Below are 20065 nucleotides of genomic sequence, written 5' to 3' on the forward strand. Positions count from 1 at the left end.
AGTAAATACTCCCCAGGTTTCTGCAGTCCTTTGACTAATTTCCAGAGTTCTGAGAAAGATGATTCTGACAATTTTGTCCAATATTCTTGTTTCTTGGTGCATATTTTCATAGCCATTTTATTTTGCTTAAGACATATAAGGTAGTCATCGACCAGTCTTTTGATTTCAGGTCCTTTGTTTGAGTGTTAATCAGGCTTTTCAAGTTCCGTGTCATCCTTCTTTCATACACCTTACCCAATAATCTATGATTTCCACGAGTTTCTTTAAATTGAAATAAAATCATAAAGAACATGCAAAGAATCCTGAGGTCGGAATCCTTTCCTGTTTTATACTTTTTTCCCCAGTCTCATAAATGTGATTTGTCTACATCTTAGTCATATGTAGTTAATTTACAGATTTATTTTGTCTTTCCAAAGAAACAATACTTTCTTTTGGATTTACATTTAATTAAAATACTCAGTTATAATAAGAATAACCAGCACACATAGGGAACAATTCCCTCTTGGTAAACATGGAATTTAGTTGGTGGAACAAACATGGCAACTTACTAGGAAGTAGCTTACCAGGCAGGAATGTTGAGCATCCCCCACACTTCATTTGGTACAATTGAATGGATTGCATTGATTAATTTGCCAGGTTGCTTCAGGGGAGGTTAGCACAGTTTCTATGCTATGCAAATTTATTTCAGTTAAATTTTAGTTATATTTTTATTACCCGTATTTTTATAAAGAGCTATGTTTTTCTTCAAACACAAGATATGGTAATAGAAAATTAAAATAAAAATATTCAGAACAATTTCTAAGGTAAGATTTTTGGTGTAAATGAGTGCTACAGTTAACTGTGCTGCAAGCTTTTAACCTATTGTGACCATTTTGTCTCCAGTTTAGATTTTGAAGAATGTGCTCACAAACTGCTGAAAATGGAGTTCCCTGAAAGTCAAACAGTAAGTTAAAATTTTTGTTTATCTATTAAGAAACAATATATTGATTATAAAAACGTTTAAGACAGTTAAAGAAAATGGAGTTCCCTGAGATTCAAACAGTAAATTAAAACTTTTGTTAATCTATTAAGAAACAGTATTTTGGTTATAAAAATGTTTAAGACAGTTAAAAAGTAGGTTTAGTGAATTGAAGCAATAACTCAGTACTAAATATGTCCCATATATATTTTTAAATGTAGGTTTTCTAAAATTTTAAAATTAACTCAAAGCTTAGGATTCCTATGGTGTTTCACAAATGCTCCTTGCTCCAGTGAATTAAGCTGGCTGCTTGGATAGGGTGTGGGAAGAGAGGGAACAGTCCCTGGACCACCACCCTTAAGACAGAATATGTGAGTAGATACCTGTAAATTGAATTGTAGCTTAAGTGCAGTAAGAAATTTGCTCTCTAGTGAATTACCTGGTCCATCTTTATGCACTAAACATTGTCTTGTGGAAGAAATTATAAAGACCACAGCACATATCGTTCTTTTGCTGTAATTGGATATTGAAGAATCTGTATTTTATTTTTTCATTTATTCACTGAACAAAAATGTACTTTGCACATACGTGTCAGGAACTCTGCAAGATGTCAGTGGTTCAGTGATCATAAAATACATATGGTCTCACTTAACTTTATGGGGCTCATAGTCTTGTAACTTAGTATACTTTACTGTTTAATGTACCGTATAAACCTAATACCAAGCATAATAAAAACCGGGTAGAGTAGATTAGCTTGGATTTTTTTTTTTCTTAGTTCTTTTTTCATGTATATGCTCTATACCCATCTGCATTTTAGGGCTTAGAACTTGAGCCTAAGCTTGGAGATTTTATTTCTCACACCTTGCTTTACACGTGGTAGACATGGCACAGATGCCAAAGTGAAGTCTGTTCAGTTTCTTATTCTTCTAGATCTTTTTGACTCTGAGCAAAGTCACTATTAGGTATAAATTCTTAAGGCTTTAAATATGGTCTGTTACAGGATTTGGCACACCATGACTCCACCTCACAACCTGTTTTGTTGGAATACAACCACACGCATTCGTTTATGTTGTTGTTTATCACAGCTTTCACATTGTAGCAGCAGAATTTAGTAGTTCCAGTAGAGATTATATTTTTTTCCTCTTTTTAAGTTTCTTTATTGGTGTATTAAAAATGGCATGCTTATTTGTACTCTAGCTTTACTTGATATATTGTCATTTGGAAATAAATTAGTAAATTAACCTTTAAAATTATAATTGGGACTAAAATTACTGTATGATCTTGTCACATTTTTTGAGGAATATAATTATTACAAATTTTATTATTAATCTAGAAGATAGTGTTCTAGAACTAACCTCAACATATTTTGATAACATTTGGAAGAGTGTCTTGTTTTCATGCATATGATTATTCAAAAGACTTGCCTAAAATCACTGTAATATTTAATTAAAATGTTAAAATATTTAATTATTGTAAGCCACAGGGAATAACTCTTGTAATTGCGTGTAGTCTGGGAGAGAAAGTAATTTGTTTTGCAAGTAATGCTGACTTTATTAAAAATGTTATCAGCATATTACCATGTTGTTTAAAAACTGATTAACTACTATATTATTATAAAACACTAAGTTGGTAGAAAAGTTAAAATGCATTTTAATATATCAACTTAACATAATATAGCAGAGTTCAGAGAAGTCTCATTTTAAGTTTTCAGTATGATATTACTCATCTTGTTCTGCTTTTCCCATACTAATTAAGTATATTCCTTAGTAATTGAGTTTAAATCTTTTGGAGATATATTATTAGATATGGTGCTAATAAGAATATATTTAAAGAATTCCTCATGGAATCCCCCTTTTTTTTTTCCAATTAGGAGGTACCGGGAATTGAACCCGAGACCTCTTAAATGGGAAGCAGGTAGTAAACCACTGAGCCACATCCACTCCTATATTTGAAGAAAACATTATGTTTAATCTCTCCCTCTCTTCCATATACCAGGTTTTCTTTAAGTGGTTTGTACTTAAATGGATTGGAATTTTATAATCAACCTAATTAATATAAATAGTTGTAGAAGCCGTCAGACAGACAGAAGGCTATAAAAATCTATAAGCATAAAAGTTTCATTCTTTGTAAAATATTATTTAAAAATTCAGACAGTTTCTATCATACTGGTAAATTATCATGCAGTATGAATTCCTTATGTTTGGAATCATTAATGCAATTTGTTTTCCAATAGAAAGAACTCTGCAACATGATTCTTGATTGCTGTGCCCAACAAAGAACATATGAGAAATTTTTTGGCTTATTGGCAGGGGTGAGTTCCAGCCTTGTTTTTCTTGTCGAAATTTAATAGGAGCACTAACAGAATTCTTACCACAAATATTGTGAGTTAATGTTTCTGCTTTGTGGTGGGGGTCTAATATAACAACATAACTTTCCTAAAAAAAAACTTGTTTTCCTCTTCAGATTGCCTCCCTCAATGAAATTTCTTCCTTTACCTTTCCGTCTTGAAATGTCTTAACTTTACAAATTACTCTTTCAGAACTTTTTAAAATTTCACATGCTTTGTAGCAGTTTCTCAATAGAGGACAACTAAATACTATCTTTGCAAAATCTTAAAGCAGTTTCTGAAGTCAAATACATGTTTGAGCAACACAAATAAAGCTTAAACGAAATTATTTTTTAATCCAAACTCTATACTGGGTAGAAATACATTTGTAGAGTATGCAAATGTGTCTATGATTTAGCTACATGTGAAAGTTTGTTTTAGCATATAAGTCCCAGGTAGATAGGGACCATGTATTTTAACTTAATTTTTGAGCATTTCATTTACAGCAAAAAAAAAAAAAAACTTAAGTGAGATATGATACATCTTGTTTGAAAGTAATACAAAATATTTACCTACTTTTGATTCAGTAAATTGAGAAAGATTTAGTGTGTCCATAATGGTGTTTACTTCCAATTTTTATTGACAGTTGATTTCTTTATTTATTAGCGTTTTTGCATGCTAAAAAAAGAATACATGGAATCTTTTGAAAGTATATTCAAAGAACAGTATGATACCATCCATCGCTTGGAAACAAACAAATTAAGAAATGTTGCTAAGATGTTTGCTCACCTTTTATACACTGATTCACTTCCATGGAGTGTAAGTAAATGGTTCAATATTTATTCTACCTTTCTGATTCTCTGTTTTTCTTAAGCAGGTTTTAAGTATAATATAGCTATACTTTTATTATGTGGGAAATGAGCTTTAAAAAGAAATGGGTAGCAAATTTGTACCATAATCACTATCTTTGAGGTTATAAATGAGATTAAAAAACTAAATAGATGTTATATATAGATATGTATATATTCATATGCGTGTATATATTTTTATATAGGAGTAAGAAATACCATCTGGGACTATATTAACAGTGCTTTTTAATAGTGATGGCTTATGTGCACACGCATACCTGCACACTTACGTCCATGTGCTTCACTATTTTGGTGGCACATGCTTCTCTGAGCTATTGCCTTTGTTTCCTGTAGAAGTAATGTCCATAATTTCTCCAGTTAAGACACCGAAAAAGTGGTTGTCCTAGCAGGCAGAAAGAAGAGAGACAGAAAGAAGAGAATCATATCGGAGAATAACTTAATCTTACAGTAGAATGAGGCAATATGATTTATCTTAAAAACATTGAATAGATTTTTGTAGTGCTCTTAAGTACTAGTTTTGTCCTGCTACAGTAATGGCATTTGTAAGCCAACCCAGTAGCCTAATGGTGATCGTTTCCAACTTTTTCTTTCTCTTTAGAAAAATGAAATCTGTTTTATAAACAGTTGACTAACATATGGTTTCCTGAATACATAACCCATAAAACCTGGAAGCTGCTTTTATTTTATTTATTTTTTAATTTTTTTTAAGATTTATTTTATTTATCCCCTCCTTGCCACTTGCTTGCTGTCTGCTCTCTCTGTCCAGTCTCTGTGTGTTCTTCTGTGTTTACTTGTCTCCCTTTGTTGTGTCATCTTGCTGTGCCAGTTCTCCACAGTTGCAGGTGCGGGCTCTCAGCTCTCTGTAGGCATGGGCCAGCTTGCCTTCACAAGGAGGCCCTGGGAAGCAAACCCAGGGTCTCCCATATGGTAAACAGGAGCCCAATCAGTTGAGCCACATATGCTTCCCTGCTTTTATTTTTATTTGCTTTTAAACATCTCTCTGTGAGTTTTAGTATTTGAGCCCCTGTCTTAGTGTTCAAAACAAGTTATCACTCATATCATGTATTATATGTGCTATATAAAGCATAATTCACTAAGGTGCATTTTGTCCCAAACCTCATTCTTACTACATTTTAACAAATGAGGTTTAGGAGGTCATAGTCTTTGCCTCAACATTATATACTCAAGACAATATTCCTCAAGAAAAAGAATGAATATTTCTGTAGCATTTTAACATTTTGAAAATTAGTATGAAAATGTCATTTTAAACTTTCCTAAGAATTAATACAGGAAAATGGACTTAGCTCAATGGATAGAGCGTCCGCCTACCACATGGGAGGTCCACAGGTCAAACCCAGGGCTTCCTTGACCCGTGTGGAGCTGGCCCACGTGCAGTGCTGATGTGTGCAAGGAGTGCCTTGCCACACAGGGGTGTCCCCCGTGTAGGGGAGCCCCACATGCAAGGAGTGCATCCCATAAGGAGAGCAGCCCAGCGCAAGAGAAAGTTCAGCCTGCCCAGGAGTGGCAGCTGCACACACAGAGAGCTGACGCAGTAAGATGATGCAACAAAAAGAGACACAGAGTCCCAGTGCCACTGACAAGAATAGAAGCGGACACAGAAGAACACACAGCAAATGGACACACAGAACAGACAACTGGGGTGGCGGGGGTGGGGGGAGAAATAAAAATAAATAAATCTTAAAAAAAAAAAAAAAAGAATATATATCAGCATAAGGATATCTTTTTTATTTTAATTTTCAGGTTCTTGAGTGTATAAAGCTGAGTGAAGAAACCACTACATCATCCAGTAGAATTTTTGTCAAAATATTTTTTCAGGAATTATGTGAATACATGGGTCTTCCTAAACTTAATGCGAGATTAAAAGATGAGTAAGTATCATTAATTAAGTGCTTGTTGTTCTTAGTCTGTTTCCCCCACTTTCGCAGAAATATGTCCACACTTGGTTGTAAAGGCAATAAAGTTTAATGGCGAATTTTAGTTTGTGGGCTCACTGAACTTCTCCAGTGTTGAGTATTTACTGGTTTATTTTCATTTTAACACTTAATTTTGAGCCTAAGAATGATAATTTTAATGGAAATTGTGAATGTATGCCACTAAATATCAGTAATGTAATCATTACATTATTACATTGAAATACATGTAATTCATACCAATCTCAACTTTATTTCCTATTTATTTAAATTGTCCATTGCCACTTTAGCTATTCCATCTACTTTACCAGCCTCATATATCCCTCTCCAACAAGCTTTTATCTAGCTTACCAGTATTGCCCAGCTTGTTTAGCAGATCTTGTCCTTTCATACTTCCTTGTCGTTGTTTATCTGTTGGAAATCCCTCCTATTTTTTGTTCTGTCTAGCAAGCTCTTAATCATTCTTCTTAAGTGTCACCTTTTTCTATGATAACAGATTTCCCTGATTCCACTGGTAAGTCATTCAGTCATGGCCCTCAAGTAAATGTCCAAAACTATGTTGTATTGTCAGTGTTTTTCTTTGCTTCTAGAAGCAGTGCTATCTTCATTCTTGATGTCTCCCTTTTGTTGGCCACTTTTCCTCCTTCCCCAGTGCCTTGCACAGTGCCGTATAGGCATGTTTGTATATATTTGCAACAGAGGTGATTTTTTAAAATTTTCTGTACATACAGACACAGTGTATATCTGTATACATGTATGTATATAAAAATTTTTTAAAACTTCTCTCGTTTAATTATAGAAATCAAGTTTAATAAATTATGACTTGACCCTACTCATTTCATTTAATAGCATGTGGCCTAACCTCATGAGTGATAAACCAGTTACTTGGTTGTGTTTAATAATTTAAAATAGAGAAAATCTGAGAAATGATTGTTTTAAGGATTTTTTTTCTTTTTACTAATAACCAATCCATTCTGATACTGTTGTTTTTGTTTTTTGTTTTTTGTTTTCTGTTTTTAGAACCCTACAGCCATTCTTTGAAGGATTATTACCCCGAGATAATCCAAGAAATACTCGATTTGCCATCAACTTTTTTACATCTATAGGTCTTGGAGGTTTAACGTAAGGATTATTTTCAGAGTTTTATTTTCATCTTACAACACTATCTCACAATTTCCATTGAAGTGAAATCTAACATTATATTTTTAAATAGGGATGAATTGCGTGAGCATCTCAAAAATACACCAAAGGTCATCGTGACTCAGAAACCAGATCTTGAGCAAGATAAATCCTCCCCATCCTCTTCTTCCACATCCTCCTCTTCAGAGTCTGATTCTTCTGATTCTGAGTCTGACAGCAGTGATAGCAGTTCAGAGTCTTCCAGTGAGGAGAGCAATTCTTCATCTACCAGTAGTCATAGTTCTGCCTCAGGTATTAAAATGTTTTTATAATTTATCTTGCACTTTTCTAACCAGTGTATATTGCTGGTAATGTTTACAATGAGCAAAAAAAATAATTTGATTACTTATTTAGTTATTTTAGAGTTCACTTGCTTTAAAACCACAATTAATAATATGCGTGATCATCTAGCACTGTTGCAGGCTATAGGGTATTACAGCATTTATATATAATATTGAGGTTATTTTCAGGAATCCTCTTCATAGAAATGAAGAGATTTCATTGAATATATGTAGTTGAGTGATGATTGAAATGCCATTCCTGTCTCTAATCTAGTTTATAGTACTCTTCTGACATTTATATATTTTTTTAAATTTCCATCTTTCTTTTTAATAATAAAGTTGTATGTTAGTAATTGATATATACCGTACATTCAGTGTACAGATATACAGATTTTCATAAAGAGAATACATCCATGCAACTTAACACCCAGATCCAGAATTAATAGCACCCCAGAAGCCCTCCTGTACCCTATCCCAGTTACTACCACCCCTCCTATCCACCTCTCCATTACAACTCTCTTCTCATTTCTAATTCCATTAGTTTTACCTGTTTGTTTGTTTTTTTATTTGTTTGTTTTGTTTTTTTGTGTGTGTTTGTTTGTTTGTTTGTTTTTTGAGGTACTAGTCCTGTAGATTGAAACCTGGACCTTGTATATGGAAAGCTGGTGCTCAGTCACTGAGCAACATTGGCTCCCCTGAGTTGGTTTTTTCACCCGTTTGCATGTTGGTTTTTTTGTTTTCAGAAGGCATCAGGGACCAAATCCGGGACTTCACATGTGCAAAGTGGGCGCTCAGCCTCTTGAGCCACATCTGCTCCCGGTTTTACCAGTTTTTAACTTCAGAATTATACATTATGAACTCTTTTATGTCTGGTTTACTTATTTTCTACTCTTGATGGATATTTAGGTTTACAAACAGTGCTCTCATGAGTATTCTCATTTACATCATTTGGTCACCCACATACATACACATGCACATTTCAGTTGGGTATATACCTAGAGGTGTAATTATTGGGTCATAGAGTGTGTGTATATTTAGCTTTAGTAGATACTGCCAGTTTTCCAAATGGTTTTTCCAACATATATTGGCACCAGCCATACCTGAGAGTTCCAGTAGCTCCCATTCTCACTGACACTTCAAATTAGCCACGTTTTTTTTTCACTTTAGCCATTCTGATGGGTGTGAATTAAAGATTAATTTGCATTTCCTTAAATACTAATAAAGTTGAATACCATTTTATACATTAGCCATTTAGGTATTTTCTTTTTGTTAAATCCTTGATCAAGTCTTCTCTTTTTTTTTATTGTTATCTTTTCTATTGATTTGTAGGGTTCGTTGTGTATTCTGGATATATATCTTTTCTCACAAATATGTATTGCAAATAATTAGTCCCACTTTTGTCTTTCCTGTCCTTCTTGGCTGCCAGAACCTTTGCTCTTCTCCTTGTCTCTCTGCAGCAGCTTTATGCCCAGGCAAAACCGTGAATGAGCAAAAGTTCCCAGAGAGAAAGTGGCTGTAAAACATTAGCTTTCTTTTTCATGGTTCTGCCCTCTCCTGAATCTCAATCTATATAGTCTTTTGTTGTTATTGTTTTTACTAATTCTCTGATGCCTTTATTTATATACTTATTAAAAAATTTTAGTCTGATTTTATACTTACAGGGACATAGCAAAAATAGTACAAAGAATTCCTACATACCTGTCACCCAGTTTCCCCCAATGTTAACATCTCACATAACCATAGTTCATTTATTAAAACCAGGAAACTATCATTGGAATAGTACTGTTATCTTATTTGAATTTCACCAGTTTTCCCACTATTCCAGGTTCTTACCTTCATTTAATTGTATTTCTCCTTAAGTCTCTTAGAGTCTGTGATATTTCCTCAGGCTTTCTTTGATTTTAGTGACCATGGTACTTTTGAAGTCCACCGGTCATTTATTTTAGAAAATGCCCCTTATTATGAATTATCTGATATTGTCTTATGATTAGAATGAAGTTATATGTTTTGGCAGGAATACCACAGAAATCATTTGGTGTGCTTCGTTAGTGCATTTTATCAAGGGGTTCATAATATTGGTTGAACTTACTATTGGTGACATTAACCTTGATCACTTGGTTAAGGTGGTGACTTCTGGGTTTCTTCAGGGAAACTATCTTTGTAAAATTAATAAACATCTTAGAGGAAGAAAATTGATACTAAGTGAATATCCTCTTCTCAGACTTTCACTCACTAATGTTTTTATTTATTTTTAAAGAAATTTTATAGAAAAGTTTCATAGAAAATATAAGGGATTCCCATATACCACACTCCCTCTCCCTTTCTCATTTCTCCCTATTAATAACATCTTACCTGAGTGTGGTGTATTTGTTAAAACTGATGAACAAATGTTGAAGCATTGCGACTAACCATGATCTATAGTTGAGTTAGTTGTCCTGAGCAAGTCCAATGAACTAGAGTATAGGTATTGGCTGCAACTGTTAAGATTTAAGGCTCAACCGGCTTGTGAAAAGACCAAAGATTAAGTCTCAGGGACATATTTAACAGCTATGGTGCTAATTATAAGTCGAAATAAAAGGGGTAGAAGAACCTTGTGTAGGGAACTGACAAATGAGCCTAACTCTGATACAGTGGGGAAATAGGTTATATATATTCCAAGGTAAGGTCCATGGATGGGATGCTGATTTGATGGAATTTTGTGCCTTGCCTATAGTGTCCAGATGTCTCTAGAGCCCTCAGGAACACCCCCGTTTGAGGTTTTGTTGACTGTAGCAGTTAGTGAGATCCACCTGAGACATGCATAAATGTAACCTCTGGAATAACCTCCTGACTTACTTTGAAATAGCTGTAAAAACTTGTATTTAATTTTTCCCCCTTTTGGTCAAGATCTCTTTCCAAATGAATTGCTGGTTGGTGTTTGGTAATAATCCCTCGGTGCCAAGGAGGTTCATCCCTAGGAGGCATGACCCATGCCAAGGGGTCGGGGGTGTCACTCACTAATCTTAGCATCTGTCTTTGGATCTGATTTGTACCAGTTATTGCTGTGGTGTTTGTCTAATGGTAATTTTCTGCTTCTCCTATTTCCTCTGCATTTATTAATTGAAATTCTTCTGTAGGAAAGAATTTTCTGTTCTCCCCCATTTATTTATCCAATTATATATTTATATCAATGTGAACTCACAGAAATTTATTTTATTCTATGGGTTAAGGTCCAATAATGTCATTTATTTTGGTCACATTTTCTGAAAAGTCTATGTTGCTTTCCATAAAGTCAGCTCTGCTTTCTTCTGCCATGGTATCTTAGAGATTGTATGTTCTCCAAAATGTGTACTCTTTCTTTTTTTTTCATGCCAATTTTCAGAGAAGCAGCAATTTTTCCTATAACCTTAGGTTAGAAGGCTCATGTGCACACTCTTGTTCCCTAGCTTGTTACACTTCAAGGTGTTTTAAATATTGTATGGGGTCCAGAATTGTGAAGCTCTTAGTGTTTTTTATTATCAGAGCAAGATTCCATTTATTCACAGAAAGTATTATTTTTGAATTAAAGTATACCAACACTTTTATTTAACATTCACCTCTTTTTTTCTTATAAAGTCATTCTTGTTAATTATTAAAAATTAATACAAGTAATGTATATTCACTGCAGAAATTTTTTAAACTACAAATCAGCAAACTTAAGAAAATTAAAATCGCCCATAATATGGAAATAGCCTTTGCCCCCATTTTGGTCTTAGTCAGGGCCACATACACTGTGCAGAAGTGCCTGATGTACATCAGCAAGAACATTCACCTCTTTTAATTCTAAAGAATTTCTTTCATCATACCTGCTTTGAGAACAGATGATAACACAGCATGAATTTCTGCAATAAGGAAGCATGCTGATTCAAAATTAATTTCCTTTGTCATACAATTCCAGTAGAAAACTTTTTATTTTATTAACAGTATATTAAATGTTTAAAAAGCAGTATGAAGTGCCCCAAAACTAGAAAGCACACTCAACAAAATGAGAGAAAATTGTTAATTGTTATCTGGCTAGTGTTTTAGTGTCAGCAAAGCACTAATTATAGTGTAGATTAGGGTCAGAGAGATGCTGCATTAGCATAGAGGCAGATGGTTTCTGCTTGGGTAGCACAGCTCAGTTGAGCTGCTTGATAGGAACCAGAAAAGTAAGTCCTTAGTGCAAACCAACTGACTATGCAGTGTGCCAAGGATAAGCATTTGGCAGAAGTAGAGGTTGGTACAGTGAGATTTGGGTGGAGCTAGAGCAAAGATAGGCAATTTTCTACCATATTTTTTTCTTTCTGTATACATATGAATTTGACAGGAATTTTAGTCATCTTTCTACCTTTGATTTATGTAACCAAATACACAGATAAAGTGCTGAAATTTTTAGAAAGGTTTTCTCAGCAAGTCGTCCTGATTCTCATAAAGCTGTGATTTTGTATGTCTTAACATAGCTTCTTTCACTAGTGCAGTTAGTGTCTCTCTGATAATCCTGGAGAACAGATTGCTTTCTCAGGAAGAATTTTTATTTGAAAAATATACATGCATGTTATTAAGTGAACCCAACTGTGTCAGTCCCCACACCATTATGAAGTGATGTTACTGGTTTGTGTGATCACTGTATTTTGATTATGTACCAGATCTGACATAATATTTCATATTTTACAAATGCACATTGGTTGGAATTTCCATTTTTTGATAAAATTTATATATTTTATCCAAAACCTCATTACTTTCACAGAATCTTGTACAACATTTGCTATAGCTTATTTAAAGTTCCTGTTTACTGTCTTGAGTCTAATCATCAAAACAGTACTTTGATAACTAATGTTGAAATATATATTGTTTATTCTTTTAAAGTCACATGTTTTGTCATCAGATTTCCAATCAGTTTGGCATCTCGTATGTTTGAATGAGTAATCCTAGACTATATCAGTAAATATGATTTGTTAAATTATGAAATTAAGATTAAAATGAAAGCTAACTATGTTTCATTTTACATGTACAGCTAAAAATATAAGAAAAAAGGCACAAGGGAAAGCCAGAAGTAAAGAAGCAGATAAATTGATCAGGAAACAACAAACAAATGATAGGAAGCAAGAAAGACGACCAGAACAAAGGCACCAGGAAACAAGGACTGAGAGAGAAAGATGGTCAGAAAAACACAGAGATCAAAACTCAAGAGATCCAAATTGGAGAGATCCCACAGCAAAATACACTTCAGACAGAAGAATGCCATCTGAACGAAATAGTTACAGTAGGGTTGTGAGTGACAGAATCGAAGAAATGCACATAGGTTTTGAAAATAAGCATGGTGATCCCAAAAAGAAGAGAGGTGAGAGAAGAAATTCTTTTTCTGAAAATGAAAAGCACAGACAGCGAAATAAGGACAGTGACAATTTTAGAAGAAAAGGTAGATCAAAATCAAGGGAAAAAAACAGAAAACATTCAGATTCTAGAAGCGATGAAGATAGGTATCAGAATGGTGCTGAGAGACAGTGGGAAAAATCTAGCAGATACTCTGAACAGTCCAGAGAATCTAAGAAAAATCAGGATCGGCGAAGAGAAAAGTCTCCAACAAAGCAAAAATAACCCTACAAAATAGCATAAACTGAACATGCCTTACATTCGGCCAAAACAAAACATTTTTTACACTGATTGACAAACTTTTTAAAGAATTCTTGTATAAAATATTGGTTTGCATTTTGTAATTTTAAAAATGTTTTCATTTCAACATGTTTTATAATTGATCTATCTCAAGGCCTTCTACATAAACTTATTTGAAAAGAAAAGTTTCACCAGAGAGGGATGTAAGTCTTGTTTATATTTTGTGAATAAAATGATCAAATGCTCATTGAATCAGTGATTTTTTTCATTGAAAAAAATATTTTTTCTGATGTTTCCAATTTTTTATGGAACAAATAGAATGAATTATCAATAGCTTTTTTATTTGTAACTAAAGACCAAAATAGAGGAATCATTTCAGTTCTAACACTTTTTGCATTTTATTAATGAAATGTTATTCATAATCATTTTTAGATGGTCACCCGTTTTTTAAAAAAATGATATGCTTAAGTTTCATGTTATATCTCGAACATCTATAAGTTTTTTCACAAGTGTTGTGGTAAAGCTAGGTATATGATAGTCTTTAAAATCTTTTTAAAAATACAGAGCTTTATTATTTATATTTAGAACTTTTCCTCAGTAACGTTTCTTCTCTGTACTGCTAGATAGCATTTAATTGAAATTCTTTGTAATTAGTGCTTTTTCTCAGACTTGAAGTTATATCACTGTTGGTGAGTTCATGTGTATTTAATTTTTAATTTGTATTAATAGGTCATAGGAAATGTGTACAACCTAAGTGTGAAATAATTCCAATTTTTATGAGAATTTTAAAGGTTTGCATCATGTAACTCTCACCAGTTATGTGTGACCATATTATTTATTACTTTTGAAATAAAATATTGCATCTGAGATCTTAGATTTTCTGATAGACATTTAACCTTACTAAATATACTTCTTTTGCTTGCTTATTTTTAAAGTACATAAAATCCATTTTAGTCAGTGTCTAGGTTCAACAGTAGTGGAACTACCATATTAATATTTGCCTTTCAGGCATATTCTAATTCAGAATTGTCTTTTGTTTAAAAGCCTGAGCAGAAGTAACAATCAAGTCCATGTAAAGTTTAGCCTCCTCTCCCCTCAAAAAAACATATTAACCATGTGGCAGCTTGGAAAAATTTTTATTAGTATATTCTCCTAACTCAGTAGTTTACAAGTGGTATATCTCATTAGAAAGGTCTATCATGGATATACTGAATTTTACAGAGCTCTGAGCTTAGCAAATTGAATTGAAGGAGCACATAGACTTGAGACCACAGGAAATTTAAATAAGAGGTTTTTAGTTAACTGAACACTCTTATGATAGGGAATATGAAAAAGAAGAAAAACAGACCAAAATTTTGGTTTATTTTCTTCACTTTAATTCATAACAACTTTTATAATTTTAAAATTAAGACTATAGAGACTGTCTTAGTTGACCACAGGGCTGCCAATGTAAAGTATCAGAAATGAGGTGACTTTTACAATGGGAATTTTATTTGGGGTAAAAACTTTGTTCCAAGGCTGTGAAATGTCCAAATCAAGGCACCATTAGGGATGCTTTTTTGCCAAGGTCAGCTGCCACATCGTGAAGCTAGATGGCTGCCATTTACTGCCTACATCTCTGCCTTCCCCTTTAGGATCATTGTCTCTTGGAACCCAGCTTCTGGAGCTAAGCTGTGAACAGCCAAGCATAGGGCTTCTCTCTGCTCCCTCTCTCAGTCTTGGCTGTTTCGTTTTCTTCCTGAGTTCAGCTTATGAGCCATCAGACATATGGTAGGACTCATCTCCTGAGCCTTGAGCTGCTCTGTAGGCCAGCCCTACAGGCCTCTCCATGCCTCTGTGCTCTGCTGGCTCCAGACTCCAGGACTTTTCTCAGCCCTGGAGCTTCTATTTCCGCTGTCTCGCATTCTCTGTGTCTGTTTTTTGTTCGTTTGTTTTTTCGTGAGGAGCCGGAGATTGAACCTGGAACCTTGTACCTAGGAGGCAGTTGCTCCAACACTGAGCTATATCCCTTCCCCATCTGTGTCTCCATTTGTATCAGACCCAGCAGGAGGGCAGAGACTCAACCAGAGTCAGGCCTCACTCATGGGTCCAATCAAAAGCTATCTAACCAAATGATCTAAAATGAATCTAATGCAATCAAAGGGTACCACACTCATAGGAATAGATTAGTTTAAGAACATTATCTTTTTTGGACTCACAAAATTCAAACTGTCACAGTTATTAAAAGAGATTTTTAAAGCATAACTAATATTTATTGAACTCCTATGATGTGCTCAGCTGTGCTCTAGGAAATAGAGATAAAATTAATGAGGCTTACAGTGAGGATGGAAGTAAAAGACAAGGAACAAATATCTTACCATGTGGTAAAAAAGGCTATGAAGAAGAAAAAAGGGAAATGGGAAGGTGAGGTGTATGGTTAGGGTGGAGGTTATTTTGTACAAGAAGGTCAGAGAAGTGCTATAATAAGGTGCCATTTACCCAAATACCTGAAGAAAGTGAGGCCTGGAGCTGTGTGAACTGTAAAGAACTAGGGAGAGGGAATAGCTGATGCAAAATGTTTATCAATGATAAATCATCCCTGAGAATTTTTTTAAAATAAAATTTTATTGAAGTGTATCATTCATACATGAACATGCATAAAGAATAAGTATATAGTAAAAGTTGTGAACTTAAAAAAGAAAACATGCATATCTTAAGTGCTCGTGTACATCACCCCATCAACATCTCGTGACACATTTGTTACAAACTATGAAATAACATCGTCAAAATATTACTACTAACTAAAGCCTATATCTTTCTTTTGGTGTATTTTTCTCCCAACCTGCCCTATTACTAACACCCTGTATTGGTGTTATATGCATTTGTTACAGTTCGTTAGTGAACATTCTTATATTTGTCCTGTTAACCACAGACCATCTTCCACCACCGGATTCCCTGTTAACGTTCCATGCTCTACAATCCATTAAAGTTTACATTTTCATTACAGTTGTGCTATCATCACCTCAGTCAATTTTAGAATGTTTTCATTACTCCAAAAGGAAAAACCCCTACCCCTCTAGTTGTCTCTTAGAATTGATATATTATCTTCTTCGCTATTGCTGCAAAAAATTACAATTTACTGTTAAGTATCATCCATAAGTTACAGTAGTTGTAATTTCCCCATGTATCACCATTTTCTTGAAACTTTGTAAAAAAAGAAAATTCTTATATTTTATACTATTAACCAAAATACCACAAAAATCACTGTTAACATATACCCTATTCTCTAGTTTCCTTTCAATTAATATTTATGCTCACACATTATCCCTTTCAGCAGATCTCATTTATAAGTCATCAGTGTTAGTTATACTCACTAGAGTGTGTTACCATTAGCTCTATTTATTTCCACACTTTTACAGTAAAACGTACTAAAAATTCAATATACATTGAACATCAACTCCCATTCTCAACACATTCTATTTCCTAGTAATCTATACTTTGAGTTTACCTCTTTGAGTTAACTCATTGTATTTAGTTAATATTAGTGAGACCATACAATATTTGTCCTTTTGTATCTGACTTATTTCACTCAATATCCTCAAGGTTCATCCATGTTGTTGCATGCATACTGATTTTATTTCTTAAAGGTGAATTCTATTGAATGCATATACCACATTTTGTTTAGCCATTCATCAGTAGATTGACACTTCGGCTGGTTCCATATTTTAGCAATTATGAATAATGCTGCTATGAACATCAGTGTGAAAATGTCAGTTTGCATCCTTGCTTTACCTTCCTAGTAATGGAACTGCTGGATCATATAGCAGTTCTATATTCAGCTTATTGAGGTACTGCCAAACTGATTTCCACAGAGACTGCACCATTCTACATTCCCACCAACAGTGAAGAGGTGTTCCTATTTCTCCACATCCTCTCCAAGTACTTGTAGTTTTCTGGGATGTTTTTTTTGTTTTTTGATGATGCTCATTCTATAAGATATGAAATGGTATCTCATTGTAGTTTTGATCTGTATTTCCTTATTCACTAGTGATGTTGAACATTTTTCCATGTGCCTTTTGGCTATTGGTATTTCCTCTTTGGAGAAAAATCTATTCAAGTCTTTTGCCCATTTTTAAATTGGGTTGCTTGTCTTTTTATTGTTGAGTTGCATGATCTCTTAACGTGGCTATCAAACTCTTGTTGGTTATGGGATTTCCAAATGTTTTCTCTCTCGAGTAGGCTACCTTTTTACTTTCTTGAAAAAGTGTTTTGAAGAACATAAGTGTAATTTTGAGGAGGTCCTGTTTATTTTTTCTTTCATTGCCTGTGCTTTGGCTGTCAGGTATAAGAAACTACTGCCTACCACAAGATCTTGAAGATGTTTTCCTACATTTTTCTTCTAGAAGTTTTATGGTTGTGGTTTTTATTTAGGTACTTGATCCATTTTGAGTTAATTTTTGTGTAAGGTGTGAGATAGGGATCCTCTTTCTTTTGGATATGGATATCCAATTCTCCCAGTACCATTTGTTGAATAGACTCTTTTGGCCCAGCTGGATGAGCTTAATGGCCTTGTCAAAAATCACTTGACTAGATATGAGGGTCTATTTCTGAGTTCTCAATTCAGTTCCATTGGTTAATATGTCTATCTTTATGTCAGTACCATGCTGCCTTGACTTGTACCCGATCTAAGAAGGAACATTTTCAGTCTTTTATTGTTGAGTACAATGCTAGCTGTGAGTTTTTCATATATGCACATTACCATGTTGAGAAAGCTTCTATTCCTATCATTTGGAGCGTTTTTTTTATCCAGAATGGATGCTATATTTTGTCAAATGCCTTTTCTGTGTCAATTAAAAGAATTGGGTAATTTTTCTTCAATTTATTCATGTGGTTTATTACACTATTGATTTTCTTGTGTTGAACCACCCTTGCATCCCTGGGATAAAACCCACTTGATCATGGTGTATAATTCTTTTAATACGCTTTTGCTCTGATTCTGTTTGCAAGTATTTTGAGGATTTTTGTATCTTAAGTTCATTAGAGAAATTGGCCTGCAATTTTCTTTCTTCATAGTATCTTTACCTGGTTTTGGTATCAGCGTGATGCTGGCTTCATAGAATGAGTTTGGTAGCATTCCTTCTTGTTCAATTTTTTGGAAGAGCTTGAGAAAGATTAGTATTAGATTGTCTTTGAATGATTGATAGAATTCACCTGGGAAGCCATCTAGTTCTGGGCTTTTCATCTTTCTGAGGTTTTTGATGACTATTATCATCTATTTACTTGTGATTAATTTGTTAAGGTCTTCTATTTCTTCTAGGGTCAGTATAGGTTGTTCATGTGTTTCTAGGAATTTGTCCATTTCTTCTACATTGTCTGGTTTGTTGGTATGCAGTTGTTTTTAGTATCTTTTTGTAATCTCGCTTATTTCTGTGGGGTCAGTGGTACTGTCCCCATCTCATTTCCAATATTATTAGCATCCTTTCTCTTTTTTCCATTTCCTTTATCAGGCTGGCTAAGAGTTTGTCAGTTTTGTTGATCTTGAAGAACTGACTTGGATTTGCAGACTTTTGCTTTTTTGTTGTTCTCAATTTCATTTATTTTTCCTCTGATCTTTATTATTTCTCTCCTTCAGCTTCATTTGGGATTAGTTTGAAATTATTTTTCTAGTTCCTCCAGTTATGCAGTTACGTCTTTGATTTTAGCTCTTTCTTTTTCTTTTTTTTTTAAATACATGCATTGAGGGGTATAAGTTTCCCTTTCAGTTCTGCCTTTGCTGTATCCCATATGTTTTGATATATTGTATTCTCATTTTCATTCATACCAAGATATTTACTTACTTCTTTTGCAGTTTCCTACTTGACCCACTGATTATTTAAGAATGTGTTGTTTAATCTCCATATATTTGTGAACTTTCCCTCTTTCCATCTGTTATTGATTTCCATCTTCCTTCCACAATGATTAGAGAAAGTGTCTTGTAAAATTTCAATCTTTTTTAAATTTATTGAGATTTGTCTTGTCTATCCTGGCGTAGGATCCATGAGGGCTTGAAAAAAAAACATCCTGCTGTCTTGGGGTGTAATGCTCTGTGGGTCTAGTTCATTTATCATATTAAGCTCTCTGTTTCCTTATTTATCATCTGTCAAGGTGTTCTAGCCAATGCTGAGAGTAGTGTATTGAAATCTCCAACCGTTTTTGCAGAGACATCTCTTTCTTCAGTTTTGCCAATGTGTGTCTTGTGTATATTGGTGTTCTCAGGTTAGGTGCATAAATATTTATTGTAGTTATTTCTTGGTGAATTGCCTCTTTTATTAATATATAATGATCTTCATCCCTTGTAACAGTTTTGCATTTAAAATCTATTTTGTCTGATATTAATATCACTATCTGGATCTTTTTTTATTACTGTTTAAGTGAAATATCTTTTTCCAACCTTTCACTTTCAAATTGGTTATGTCCTTACATCTGAGGTGATTTCTTTAAGACAACATATAGATGTAAATTCGATCCATTAACTTTCAATATTTATTACTGTAAAGTCATTACTTCATCCATTTTATACTTTGGATTTCTGTTGTCATATCTTACTATTGTCTGTCTTTTTACCCTGTAAGTTACTCTTACTAATAATCTTCATTTCTACACTCTTTTTGAAGTCTCTCTACCCTGTTTATTTCTTTTCAGACTGTAGCACTCCCTTTAGTATCTCTTGCAAATCTGGTCCTTTGTTAACATATACTCTCCTAGTTTTTGTTTGTATGTGAAGACTTTAAACACACCCTCATTTTTGAAGTAGTTTGCTGGATACAGAATTCTTGACTGGCAATTTTTCTCTTTCAGTTCCTTAAATACATGATAGCACTGTCTCCTTTCTGATGAGAGATTGGCACTTAGTCTTATTAAGGTTCCCTTGTATGTGATGCATTGCTTTTCTC

The 20065-nt window shown here is 33.9% G+C and overlaps 1 protein-coding gene across 6 annotated transcripts in view; it reads left to right on the top strand.

Moving 5' to 3' along the window:
• Positions 1–14021, top strand: part of CWC22 (CWC22 spliceosome associated protein homolog) — a 63399-nt gene extending 49378 nt beyond the window's left edge. For all 6 annotated transcript variants that reach the window (XM_058300554.2, XM_071216242.1, XM_058300555.2 and 3 more), the window contains 7 exons: positions 883–943; positions 3192–3269; positions 3951–4103; positions 5915–6042; positions 7105–7206; positions 7298–7515; positions 12556–14021. In XM_058300554.2, coding sequence (XP_058156537.1) covers positions 883–943; positions 3192–3269; positions 3951–4103; positions 5915–6042; positions 7105–7206; positions 7298–7515; positions 12556–13139 — 1324 coding nt within the window. In that variant the 3' untranslated portion in view covers positions 13140–14021. The remainder of the gene's footprint in view (positions 1–882; positions 944–3191; positions 3270–3950; positions 4104–5914; positions 6043–7104; positions 7207–7297; positions 7516–12555) is intronic.
• The last annotated feature ends 6044 nt before the right edge of the window (positions 14022–20065 follow it).

Source organism: Dasypus novemcinctus, chromosome 7 (assembly GCF_030445035.2).
Source record: "Dasypus novemcinctus isolate mDasNov1 chromosome 7, mDasNov1.1.hap2, whole genome shotgun sequence".
NCBI lineage: Eukaryota > Metazoa > Chordata > Mammalia > Cingulata > Dasypodidae > Dasypus > Dasypus novemcinctus.